Genomic DNA, 14,538 nt, shown 5'->3' on the forward strand with positions numbered 1-14,538 from the left:
TTTAATAATAATTTGCCTGCTGTTGTATTTGAGAGAAAATTAAACTGCGCAGAATAATTGACAATTAGCACATATTTGGTGAAAAAAAAGATTCAACATAGACACAGAATATCGTTTTTTTATTTAAAGGACAATGGCAGATTAAATACAAGTTGTTACACCATGATATTTAACTTATTACAAGTTTTAGAACTTATTTTATTACAGTCAACTAAAACATTTACTACAGCAACCAATTAAAACAAAAGTTGTCCAACATTAAAGAAGACTATCAAACAGAACATACTAATAGTCAATACACAATAACTGACTTATATTAAAGCACAGTCTTCCATTTCTCATCTTCTATACATAAATACAGCAATTGTGAGCCTCCAATAATGCAAGCTCCCTATATAAAAAATCTCAGCCTAATGTCTGTGATGGGTAACATACGTCCTAATGTGTTTTAAACTGTAAAGCTGCTCACACTGCTTGCTACAGAACTATTGATCACATAATATTGACTATGAAAGTTAACTATTCCAAACAAGTAAGCTAAACACATTCTGATACTTGTGTTGTTCAACTGCTTTTGATTTATTAACTTAAGACTGCTAACACAGTCTTTCTCTGCATGCTAATTCAGGTGTCATGTTTGGAGAGAAAAAAGTGTTTTAATTAAATGAGTTGTTGGTGTCAGTGGACATGGAAACACTGCCGACACGCCAGCAGCTCTTAATCAAATGTGTTGAGAGATAAGCCCTCCACACATCGTTTGTTGATGAATGGGACCGATAGCTTGATCCAACATGCAAATGGTTATCAAGCTGATGATATTTGGAAGAACTGTATAAACTAGGGATAGACCGATTATCTGCCTGTTTTTTTGGCAGTTTGCAGATGATCTGTTTTGGCGTTGTATTTGCCTGATAACCGATAAAGTTAATGAATTATAAAGTGTTCTACTTTGGCTCATCTCTCATCTCTGTGTCTGTCCCTCTGCTTCAGTTGTCACTCACCGCTGAGTCTGACTTAATGCCCCTCCCCTCCCAACAATATCTGACTCTCTCTGACTGTGTTATGTTGAAACTTTTGAATTTATTAAATAATCGCTCAAAGCATTTAAAAAAAGTTTTGTGTTTGAGTTTGTAACATTCCAAAATCTTAATTTTGACTTAAAGATTTTCATTTTCACTGTTAATGCATATCGGTTCCAAATATTGATTATCGGTTTCAGGAACTACTAATAATCGGTATCGAAAGTGAAAAAAGTAAAGCAGTTTCGACATTTTTCTTTGGCCACTTGGGGCAGCAGAACAAACTGTAAATACAACACTGTCATATTATCTTTGTATAAAGATGCTAAAGTTGATGAGAGCGAGCGACTGAACCAAAACAGTAAAGTTGCGAACCAGAAAACCAAAACAATGAGCTCAAATATTCTAAAATATAGCGTAGTCAGTAAAACTGCAGAGTTGACTGATAATTCTCTGTGAGATGATTACTACGAGCGCGTGATTTGATCCATTGTTAATATTGATTAGTGTAGCTTTAAAGGGTAACTTCAGGTTTTTTCAACCTAGGACCATTTTCCCATGGTTTTGTGTGTAAGTGACTGATGGGAACAACAATCTTTGAAATTAGTCCAGTATTGAGCAAGAACGCTGTGACTGACAGCTGCGAACCGGGCTGCAATGCATTGTAGGGTAAATGTGCATTGTCGATTTCGTCCACTAAAAATGCGGGTTTTGCCTCTGACAGGCTCAGATTGTTATTATAAAGTGTCTGGCAACATTATGAAAAGGATCCCTACAGAGATAGAACTTTTTTAAAAGCGTAAAATCCTCTTTCTTTAACCAGAAACGGCTCAGAGATCGCTATCGCTAAATCCACCAGTCTCCATTTAAATAAACAATACTTTTAGCGTGTATAGAGCCATCATATTTTCACATGTAAATCGATAAAATATGTGTTTATTTCAACCAAACCAGAGTGATGATTGTTGGGAAAATGGAAAGACGAACCAAAACGGCTTTTAAAAGTTTTATTTTGTTTCTGTTGACTTTGAGTGAAGTGTGTTTTCCGATGATAGAATCACTGTTTATTTACATGGAGTCTGGTGGGAGTCTCTAACAGAAAGGCCGACCTCTTAGAAATCCTTTCCATAATGTTGTCAGACACTTGAAGGGGCAATAACTTACATTGTAGCTAGTTTCGCTGACTGCCGACTGCAGCGATCTCGCTTAATACTGGACCAATGTCAAAGATTGTTGTTCCCATCAGTCACTTAGACACAGAAACATAGAAAATTGAAGATGAGGGTTGAAAAAAAACGAAGTTACTCTTTAAATATTGTGACTGCAGACACCACTGTACTACCCAACAGCCTGTAGTGTTGAAAGGGTGGACCAGTGGAGTCATGTTTATGCCAAATATGATTGCTGTCATTAGGTAGCAAACGATTTGACCAGGCAGCATTTTCTCTCCATGTCCTGCTTTGGTGATCATGAAGCTCAGCTTTATCTTCTTGTTCTCACCTGCCAGAAGTGGAGGGCCTCAGCGGCTCTGACCACTTTGCATTTTTCCGCTTCAGTTAGTTGTGAATTGTGAGTTTACCTTTTTCACATCATTGTCACACTTACTATTTCTTGTTCCATATGCGAACCTGAACCAGTGTTCACATTCTCCTACTGTGAGATCAGTCTCATTAATAAGTGTTTTGCCACCATAACTAGAGTTGCAACAGAAACGCACAACTTTTTGGTAAATTCAAGCCTTTGTAGTGCACAGAATTCCCATTTTTTTTATTATATTATAATATTATAACTTGCTGTAACAGTACAACGTTATTGTCTGTTGTACTTTCATTTTGTGTACGTACCATTTTAATTACTTGCATACCTACATACACACACCCAGTTTTCTGGCATGAACTGACAAAATGCTGTATTGTATTCCAGTGTCTTCCTGTATTCCTGTATCACAAGTTGCTCAGTAGGCTACACACATATGGTGACAGTCAGAGACAAAAACAAAGTATCTCGGTCTCTTTTTTTTCTCTGTTCAAAAGCATGCTGCCTTTGGAATTGGTATATTAAACTGTGTTAGAGACAAGCATTTCTCCAACACTTAGTAGCACATTTGATTCATTTCATTGTAAACAAGTTAGCATGCCACCTTCAGTTAATCTCATCCCAAGGTCTTGGTCTACTGCTAGCTCTAGCAGCAATGGAAGTCCAGCTACAAGCTGCTGCTTCAGCTTGGTCGCCTCCTTAGCCGCCTTTCACTTTGAGTAAACAGAGGAAAGTTTTATCCACAGAATCAGTAAAAATCCTGTTTATTTCTGTGTGCTATAACATTTAGAATATCACTGAGTTAGCCCAGTTGATACATCCACAGGACCACAGACGAACACTTTCTGTTCCGTCCAACTTTCATCAGTGAAAGTTTGTCCAAACCTTTTTTTTTCTATTCTCTATTCTATCGTAAAACTATGACACCTCTATGACATAGAGGGAAACGCATGTTAACCTTTTAACTGTGAAAAAAACCTCTTCTGAAAGTGATGAAATTAGCCGGACTGCCCTGTCACGCTGGAGACTGAGGGGTCTGTCTCACATTTCAGCTTCAGCGGAGGATCTGTGGCATCGGACGCAGACGCATTTGAGGATGACGGAGGTGTAGGTGTGTCAAAGCCCTTCTCCATCCTCCCGTCTCCATTTATCCTCTCCTCCCCATGTCCTGGCGGCGACTCGTGCGTGCGCATGTGCTTGGCCAGGTGGTCATTGCGCATGAACACCCTAGGGCACAATGCGCAGCTGAACTTCTTGGCACCAGTGTGCGTCTGAAGGTGGCGCTGCAGTTCATCGGAGCGCGTGAATCTCTTGCCGCAGAAGAGCCAGTTGCAGACAAACGGCCGGTCCCCGCTGTGCCATCGCAGGTGAGCCTTCAGATGGGAGGTCTTGGCGTAGGCTTTGCCGCAGCCGGGGATGTGGCAGTTGTGCATGTGCTTCCTCCTGCTGTCGTCGGTGCTCTGGCCCAGCTGTTCAGCGTGGACGCAGTTAGGGCAGCGACACGCCGTCTGGCCGGCACCTCTGGAAGAGGAGCGGCGCTGGGGCTTGGGCCGGGCTGAGACAACGTTCTCCTGTGGTTCGTCCAGGGAGAATGGTTCTTGCTGCAGCATTTCAGGGGCCAGTGGCTCCATCTTGAAGCCATCCTGGGGGTAGAGGTGAGGAGAGTGCGAGGCTGGATTGAGTTGAGCTGGAGGCAGGGCGCACAGCTGGGGGTCCGATCCGTAGGGCCCTAAAGAATGCTGCAACCCCATGGAGCCCCCAGGATTTACTGAAGGCAAGCCGACACCCTGCCCTGTCTGCAGGTCTATCCAGCTCCCCGGTTGGACGTCCCTGTGGAGGTCCCACCAGGACGGGATGTTCATGTCTTCTGAGCTGCCACTCGGTGGTGCTGTCCGTAACCAAGGCTCGTAAGGGTGGGCCATGAGAGAAGCTGGTGCAGGTGCAGGACTGTTGATGAGGTCGGCCACTCAAAGTGCTAGTCGCTATCTTTTGGGTCGTGCTGGGAAGATTAGCACATGGTGGGATGGCGATGCGTCGAAAAAACCCTGCAAAAAGAAAGAACAGACAACCTGTAATGTCTGCAAAAGTCAAGTCAGACCTTCCTCACTCAGTTGCATTTTCTCAATGACTTTACTGAACCACATGCAAAGACTTTGAAGTCTTGTGGTCATTTTTTTTCCCCCAGTCTGAAAGGCTTTGAAATTACTCAGCTTCTGCTGATCTAACGCTTCTGAACTTCAGAAGTGCATTCATTCAGGCCTAAATCCTCCTGTCTACAACATTTAAAACCCCAAGCACACCTTCTGCATCGCCATGGATACTGCAGTTCTCACGCTGCGTGGCCGAGGAGACAGAAGAGGGGGAGACAGACATGTCCAGGCAGAAGCCTGCCACATGCATCCGCTGCCAGGTACTTCCCATGGAGGACAGTCAAAGACAAGCGCAAAGAAAACAACATCATTGGGCCCTGTGCAGAGGCAAAGGCAGCAGAGGGGGGGTGGATAAATGCTGGTGAGATTGGGGAGGGACAAGAGTGAAGGGGAGTGTTGACAGGGGAGCAGTTTGGTAAAGGAAGAAGTTCCAGGGAGGTATGGCTGCAGGCCAAAGTGTATTTGTACGTCTCTGAGGTTTGCGGAGATGAAACCTGGCAGACACGAGAACCAGTTTTTTTATGAATCACACATGATTTACAACAACAGACCTCCAGGCAAGTTACAAAAGGAGCCCCGTAAAACAGCCCGCCTCTTACACACTGGCGGCAGAAAACGTCAACAGTTGCAGACTGACGGCATTCAGCAGCCTGAGAATGGGAGACCAACAATGACATGACATGAACAATCACTTTTATTTAAATGATGGTATAATAATTATGGGCACACACGAGGAGGACGCTCTGCTTTCCTAAGGTGACACAAAGCTTGTTAAAGTTGTTGTTAAAGTCTGTGGAAATTTATGACAAAAGGCTACCAACCTACAAGACCTGTGCTCGTCTCCAAACATGTCCTAGCCCCAAACTATCTTGTTGACATCCACCACACCCCCATCCTCGAACATCTGCAATTATCTTTACAGCAGGAAACAGTAAAGAAGGCTGTAGAGGCTGGTATCTTAGTCTTGAGATCACTTGTTGTGATCGGACATAGCAAACTGCACAAAGTTAGCTGATGAAACAAGAGGTCAAGCTCCAGTGGAAGACACACATCCTGTCTGATGTATCTGTAGATCCATCAGAGGTAGGGCTGCACGATATGAGGAAAATGTGCCACATCCGATAACGTTGCTGAATATCACGATAACGATACTACTTTCGATAAATAAACAGATACTAAAGTGTACTCAGTTCTGCGTTTTTGCTGCTTTCAGTATTCTGCTCAATGCTGCAATATATCGCAATATGTTTAAAATCTCAATAATATCGTATTGTGACGTCAGTATTGTGATACTGTAGTATCCCACCCCTAGTTTAAACTAGCAGATTAGCATTTTGAAAAAGGTTATGCAATGTTGGAAAGCCTAATCATTAGGCTCTAGAATCAGAACAACAAAAAAGTAGGGCTGCACAATATGAGGAAAATATGCGATAACGTTGATGAATATCACAATAATGATATTACTTGCGATAAATAAACAGATATTAAAGTGTACTCAGTTCTGCATATCTTCTGCTTTCAGTGTTCTGCTAAAATGCAACAAATACATTTAACCCTAACCCTAACCCCAACCTAACCCTACAAATACTACTTCTCTAACCCTAACCCTTTTTATGGAACACATTGAACATTGAATTGAATGTAAAAGGCACCACAAAAAGAAGAATTTTAAAGTGCAGTTTTCTACTGATATTTTCATTCAACTAACACAAATAATCTCTGAGTGTATTTCACGATATAGCGCAGCTTTTTGCAATGTGATCATTGCGCCAGTTGATATCGCGATGGCAATAAAGAAGATAACATATTGTGCAGCCCTACCAGAGGCAGGTGGAGCGTTTTGTTGAGTCAATACGGCCAAACCCAAGAGGAGTACACGTCCTCCTTTTCAAAGGATCGGTCAAATCAACTCCGAGAGATGCTTTCTAGTTGTAATGAAATCATAAAGCAATTAGCTTGGAATTCCCTAATAAAATGTCTGGTGTTAAAGGTCAAGCTGATTTATAACATGGCGGCCTGGAGCCAGAGCTGCTGCTCTGTAATTTTTTGGGAATGCGACTCAGACGCACAGCTCTTACTGACATAACCGTAAACAAGCGAAGACAGCAGCATCCTCCTCTGTCTGCCAAAGTGCTGGGAGCGCTACGAGCTCCCAGGGGAAACAGCTGGCATAGGGGGGCCCCCAGGCAGGGGGACGGCAGCATGGGGGGGTGGTACAGAGCAATGACAGAGCTCTGGTCGTAAAACCTGCCCGACCAAGACCCAGCACAGCCCCCTGTTTACAAGTCTGCCATCGGGAAGAGGCACCAAGAGGGAGCTAACTTCTCTCTTACATCTTTTAAATGAAAACACTACAAGGAGCCAGTCAATATCAACTGGCCCAATAAACACTTCGCAAAAGACACTCAGAGATTTTTTTATGTGTTAGTTGAAAGAAAATATGAGCAGAAAACTGCACTTCAAAATGTTCCTGTCATTCTTTTTTTAGTGGTGCCTTTTGTATTCAATTTGTTCAATTTGTTTAATAAAAGAATGTTAGAAATGATTTCATTTCTTTTAATAGCAATTTGTTGTATTTTAGCAGAATACTGAAAGCAGCAGAAATGCAGAACTGAGTACACTTAATGATCTGTTTATTTATCGCAAGTAATATCATTATCGCGATATTCATCAACATTATTGCATATCGCATATTTTCCTCATATCGTGCAGCCCTACTTTTTTGATGTTGTTGTTCTGATAAGGCTTTCCGACATTGCACACCCTTTTTCAAAATGCTAATCTGCTAGTTTAAACTATAGGGTGGGAATCAGCAGAGGCTCCACAATGCTATCACGATACTAACGTCACAATACGATGTTATTGCAATTTTAAACACATTGCAATATTCTGCGATATATTGCAATTTATTAACTTTTTTCCAACTTCAAATATGACCCAAAGGAAGTCTTTGTCAACATCTGTTCTACCTAAAAAGATACATTTCCCTGTTTGTTCTAGTAGACAGAAAAAAGCAAAGGATTTTATTATTCTAGCACCAACAAGTAAAATTCTGAAAATATGATAAAAGATCGATACATGGCGTCCGTGTAGCGATACAGACTAGTATTGCCACGGAAAATATCGCAATACTTTCCTTTATTGCTTTTTGTCCCTACCTTTAGTTTAAACATTTGCATTAATACATTTTGGGATCCATTCTCCAGAATGACTTACAGGCCCAGTTTAATCCTCATTCTACCCAGCACAAGTCTCCCATCCTATCTCCGTTATTGGCTGCAAAAAGGAGACCTTTAGAAGCTGTGGTGGAGAGGAGCTCACTGAACAAACTGTTATCCATCACGAATAATCCCGACCCCATTCTCCACCAGCAGTGGAAGAAGTAAAAGTACTAATACCACACTGTACAAATACTTAAAATTAAAATTAAGTAGGCATTCTGCATTGAAAATGTTACTTAAGTAAAAGTATGTAAGTATCATCAGGAAAATGTACCTAAAGTTTTAAAAGTCAAAGTACTCAATGCAGAAAACCCCTCACATTTTAGAGACTGGAAACGATCCAAACAGTTGTGTCAATCAGCTGTTTAGTGGTCTAATCATTTTAGCTGTACTTGTAGGCCGTCAGTTTAATTTATAATAAAACATAACATTTTATAAACTACATGTGTTTTGTGTGCAAAAAAATTTATTTGTAAAGTAACTAGAGCATTCAGATGAATGTAGTGGAGTAAAAAGTAGAATATTTCTCTCTGAAATGTAGCGGAGTAGAAGTAGAAAGTGGCATCGAAAGAAAAAGACTCAAGTAAAGTACCTCAACATTTGTACTTAAGTACAGTACTTGAGTAAATGTACTTAGTTACATTCCCCCACTGCTCTCCACCCCCCACTGGTCCAACAGCGGAGCACTTTCTGCGACAGAGAGGCTCCGACAGCTTCGGTGTCGCACGGACCTCTGCAAGAAATAATTCCTGCCACAGGCAGTACAACTTTTTAACATTTCATCACTGAGTGTTCGATAAGACATAAACATCACAATACTGCACTATGGTGCAACTTCCACAAACATTGGTTTTTACTTACATCTTTATAAATACTATTTAAGTAGGTTTTACAATGTTATTCGCCACTTGTATATGATTTTGTACATTCTGTTGTTCTTGTATTCTGTACCATTTATTAGTTCTTGTATATTCTGTATGTGTGCTGTGTGTCTAATACCTGTATTTTGCTGCTGTAGCACTGACATTTCCCAATTTGGGATCAATAAAGTCTGTCTAATCTAATCAGTGACGCTGACTGTGTGTGGACACTCCAAACCCCCCAGTTTGGGTCAAATGGCATTTACAAGTCGTTTGTTTTAACCCTCAGAGCTCTAAGGGCACTTTTAGATATCTTTTTAAATTCTCCTTTTAATAGTTTTTGCATTATAACCTGATCGCCATGTGTTTCATACCAAAATGTTCAGAACAAGCTCAGCTTCCTGTTTAGTGAAACCTAAAATTGTTCCAGAGCAATGCATAAAGACATAATTTGGCGCTAAAGCGGAAATATGTATCAAATCTCTTGTGAAAACATACCTACACTCAATTGTTTTGGTGCTTGAAATGAGTTTAGAAAAGTCTTGGGTTCACAACAGTAGCTTAATATATGAATAAATAAATAAATGTCTAACATGAAATTTTGTAATGTCGCTTTTTGAGTAGGAGTGTTGTCAAACATCGCATGGACTTGCCGGTCCGGTGCGTCTTTTGTCCTCAGAGGGTTCTGCTCGGAGGACAAGAAGGATGGAGTGGAGCACATCACACACACACAGGGGGTCAGGTCAGAGTGTAGCATGCTCCAAATTCAAACACTTTTCGGTTCAAATCCAAACTTTCTGTCCTTTGCTCCGTGCCCACGTGTGGGGAAAACGCTCAAAATCAACATACATCTTAAACTAAAACACAAACAACTGGTCTCATGCCTAAAGTCTGACCTCAAACCTATTAAAAAAAATCTGGTAGGTACAATATTAAGATGAATTAAACAAACTTTTATTTAGATAAAAAAAATAAAAATAAATTGAAGTTATAAAAATGCTATGAGGGGATTTTAAATGAAAATGCCAGCCACACCTTCCTTTTTTTTTCTTCCTATAAAACATATACAGGTGTGATTCCCCATAATTTGTTAATTGCTTGCTTGTGAAAAAAATACATTTAAATTATTTAAACAAAGTTTTTAAGACCGAAAATCTGCATAATTATTTGCGTCTGAGTAAATCATACAGCGCATAGAGTCTCCACACCTACAGGTCAGCATCAGTTCAGTTTAATCCACACGTATCCCCCTTGTTACCTGAACACTTTATAGTCTTACATTCTACACATATTGCTGTTTTATCTGCTATAACATTGAACTTTTTTTTTTCACCAATTGAATGTGTTACAATCTCAAACGGGACAAGAATGAAAACTCAACCTGTAAACAATAAATGACAATAGCAAAAGAGGAATGAAACTAACTTTTATTTAGACTAGAAAGCAATTTTGAATTTATAAAATGCTATGACTGGATTTGTAAATGCAAATGCCATTTGGGAAGGTTAAATCGCTGAGATACAGAGCTGGAGATGGAAGGCTGATCTCTGCTAATCGGTTCCTCTGTACTTCCCCCTGTATGAGGAAGTGCACCGATAGTTTGGCTATGGATGACAGCTTTACATCCTCGGTGATTTAGGAGAGGCTGTGGGACACTTAGCCATACGCAATTGTGTCAAACGCATTTCTGCTACAAAGTTTACTAATTAAAAAGGCAGTTCTCTTGCGACGACAGCTTTTTAAGAGCATTTTTGAAACCCTCCTCTCTCCATTATCAACCCACTGCACGTCACGTGCGATGTACCTGATTTTCACTCCGAATGTTTCAAAAACAGACTGCACTTTTGTTGCTCTGAATTCCTGCAACGGGAATGTCTTTGTACAGTTGATGTGCTTGTTTTACGTTGTTCCAGTATTCTTTTTTTTTTTAAGATTATTTTTTTGGTCTTTTCCGCCTTTTTTTTAATGGACAGGACAGGTTAGAAAGGGGAGAGAGAGGGGGAAGACATGCAGGAAATCGTCACAGGTCGGAGTCGAGCCCTGGACCTTCTGCATCGAGGCATAAACCTCTAAATATGTGTGCACCTGCTGTACCCACTGATCCAACCCGTCCACCAGTATTTATGTTTTTAATGGACACAGAGAATAAATATCAACCGTACAGACAGCAGTGTATTTAGAACATGACAGCCACAAAACGGGACATCTGTTAAAATAATAAAGTTAAAGTTAAAATTTGTTTTACTATTTAAAAAAAAAAAAAAAAAAAATCAAGATGCGTATATACAGTGGTGGAAAGTTCCTAAGAACATTTACTCAAGTACTGTACTTAAGTACACTCGAGTATTTCAATTTTAATGCTGCTTTATACAGTATCTATATAATATAGTACCTTGTACTTTTCTTCTAACATTTATAGTTACATTTCTGATTTCAATGTTGCATACATACATTTTACAACATACAAACATGGGTTTATAACAAATGATGCCTTTTGGCTGTAGGAAGTAGTTGAAATTAGCTTCACCTCAACCAAGTACAAGATTAAAGTACTGCGTACATATTAATAAAAATCATCAATGACAATGATCCAATAATACGATAGTATAACACAGACATGGGCCATTCTGCATACTGGCACTTTTATTTTTCATACGTTAAGTACATTTTGGTGCTAATACGTCTATGCTTGCTTGAAATGCATGACTTGTATTTTACTTTGTAGTTGTACCACTTTTACTGCAGTGAAGTATTTTAACCATTGTTCCACTAGTGCATATATATCTTATAAAGGCTTGTACTTGATCAATCACCACACTCAGTAGTGTAGTCTAATGTATAGTAGTGGGTATACTGTACTGTGTATATATATGGGCCAGAATGGGACTTTAGAGGGGGGGGGGGGTATGGGTGTCCTCCCCCAGGGAAATTTTGAGCGTCAAAGACCTCATTTCCTGCATTTTGATACACTTTTATGCACCAATTCACAGCTGAAATCCCTTTATTTAGCCTATGCAAAGAAAAAAAAACACACGACAATTCAAAATATGTCAAAAATATAATGGAAAGTATGGTGTTGTATGTCATTGGGCATTTTGAAGTGGGTATATGGAAATCCTGGAGCTTTCTTAGTGGGTATACTGCGTATACCTGCGTATCACGTAGACTACACCGCTGACCACACTTAAACCGTGGCATTTTTGAATAAAAACACTTTTTTACACAAAGAGAATGAATGAAAACTACAGTCAGACATTCCAGATCCAGATTGATGTGCAGACACGCTTCTTTATATTCAATATGTCAATATATCAAATCCCATCATAGGCACTTTTTAATGTTTAAAGTAAATTATCCATCTCTGAATCTTAATTCAAAATCTTCTCCCTCCGTTGCATTTACTGCATATTTGTTTGTTTTTTTGGTTACATTCCAGCTAATCTTTCTTTATTCTGCAGTTTGAATCTGTTTCCCAGGGTTCCCTGGGGATTCTTGCTTTAGGGGACATGGCAGCAAACATTACTGCAGTATAAGGACATTACTGCAGTATAAGGACATTACTGCAGTATAAGGACATTAGAGCACAATCTAAAACAAACAGCAGAGCGATGAGTGGCGGCACATTTTCTCAACAGCATGATTGACAGATTTGATTCATTTTATAGCTGCAAAGATGAATCGATTAGCTGTCAACTATTAAATGAATCGCCCACTATATTTTGATCATTGATTTATCATTTTTTTTATGAAAAAAAAGTGAAACTTCTCTGCTTCCACCTTCTTGAATGTGAATTTTTTCTAGACGTACACACACACACACACACACACACACACACACACACACACACACACACACACACCGATTCATAATTTTGTATGAAAAAATAGTTCTCTGATTGCAGCTTCTCAAATGTGAACATGTTCTAGTTTCTTCCCTCCTCTGTGACAGTAAGCTGAAGATCTTTGAGTTGTGGACAAAACAAGACCTTTGACGACGTCATCTTGGGCTTTTTGGTGAAACACTGATCCACATTTTTCACAATTATTTGACATTTTATAGATAGAGGTGGGCGATATGGAGAAAATTGGATTTCACGATATTCTTGACCAAATACCTTGATATCGATATTGCGACCATATTGTAGGGTTGACTGTTGGTGCTTTTACAAAATATTTACACAATTAGATATTAGATAAATAATTGCCAATAATGTGGATATATTGACAATAATCGCCAATAATGTGGATATATTGACAATGTGGGTAAGGCCAATAACAGAACAGCTACAGTCTGGTAAGTTCAGCAAATGACATCAGCGTTTAAAACCAGGAGAAGACTAAACTTATGCCATGTTACAAACCAAAATCTGAGGCGATATCCAGTCCACCATATCAATATAATGTCGACCAGCCCTATTCAAAGACCAAACTAATGGATTAATGGAGAAAATAATCTACAGATAAATGGACAAAGAAAATAATCGTTAATAATAGTTGCAGCCCTAATAACATTTTTCTATAAAACACATACAGGTGTGATTCCCCATAAGGTGTTAATTGCTTGCTTGTGAAACATTATTTAAACAAAAGTTTTTTTAAGACAGAAAATCTTCATAATTATTTGTGTCTGAGGAAATCATACTCTATCGCATAGAAAGTGAGCGTCCACACCTACAGGTCAGCCTGTTGACTTTTTGCTGCAGAAGTTGAATATAATCCACACTTATCCCCTACACTTTATATTCTTATATTCTACACACATTCCTATTTTATCTGCTATAACATTTAACTTTTTTTCTTTTAACCAAATGAATGTGTTAACTACAATCTCCAAAATACAGCAAACTGGAGGCTATGTGTGTTTTTAATGTATATCTACAAGTCAAAGGAGGTTTAGTGCGTATGTGTATTTACTAAATGTTCTTTTCTTTTTTTACTTATGTTTTTTTCACTTCTTTTGTCTGAGTTCAATATGAAATGACTGTATCTCATATATAAACCATAGTTCCCTGTGAAAGACTTGACGCCTATAGGACGTGCCTACACTTTAATTCATTATTAATACAGGAGTTTTTGTTAAAGTTAATAAAAATGAGTTCATTTATAATCCAGATCATTCAAACAGAAAGTAACGCCATAATGTAGGTCGCAGTGATAGCAAATTAAAATTCCTGAGTTACCTGTTTGTCCTTTAGGCTGCTGCTGCTGCTGCTATTTTCTTTTTGGAATAAATGCACCTTGGGTTGGAGAAACTCGGTCTCAGTTCAGCTGCTTCTTCCCTTGCTTCGTCGGAAAAACGTGCACAGAAAAAAATAATATCCTCATCACATTTCATCTGCTTTTCTCCATCGCAGACGGTCCAAGGGAAGCATTTGCGGGTGTTTCGGCGCACAGGTAAGCAGCAATCTCAGTAGTGACAAACTTTATGATAGGCTGTGTGTCTAGAGTGCTCCAGGCTCCGCCCCCTACTGCCCCCCCCCCGTCTCCCGTCTCCCCCTCTGAAGATGCGCCCTCCTCGGCCGGAGGCGAGGAAACGCTTTGGGTGAAACACGAGGATCAACGGGACAGTCTGTCAGAGCCAGAGGTGCAAAAAATGAGCTCCTTCTAAAGTTTGGTCCCGGTCCCTGTCTATCAAAAGAGGTTCCAGTTTGCCTGTCCGAGGTTTCTTCCTGGCACCCTTTTAAACATCTTTTTTATTTTATTTTTTTTATTTTATTCTACTGTGCTAACTGAGCATTTTAATATCATTTGG

The 14,538-nt window shown here is 39.6% G+C and overlaps 1 protein-coding gene across 1 annotated transcript; it reads right to left on the reverse strand.

Moving 5' to 3' along the window:
* Nucleotides 1-1,036: 1,036 nt before the first annotated feature.
* Nucleotides 1,037-14,213, reverse strand: sp6 (Sp6 transcription factor). The gene is made up of 2 exons (XM_039817282.1): nt 13,967-14,213; nt 1,037-4,600 (listed from the first exon to the last, which is right to left on the reverse strand). The coding sequence occupies exon 2, from the start codon at nt 4,475-4,477 to the stop codon at nt 3,554-3,556; it is 924 nt and encodes a 307-aa protein (XP_039673216.1). The 5' UTR covers nt 4,478-4,600; nt 13,967-14,213; the 3' UTR covers nt 1,037-3,553.
* Between the last annotated feature and the right edge of the window lie 325 nt (nt 14,214-14,538).

The sequence above is a fragment of the Perca fluviatilis genome, chromosome 1 (genome assembly GCF_010015445.1).
Source record: "Perca fluviatilis chromosome 1, GENO_Pfluv_1.0, whole genome shotgun sequence".
NCBI classification, from domain to species: Eukaryota; Metazoa; Chordata; class Actinopteri; order Perciformes; family Percidae; genus Perca; species Perca fluviatilis.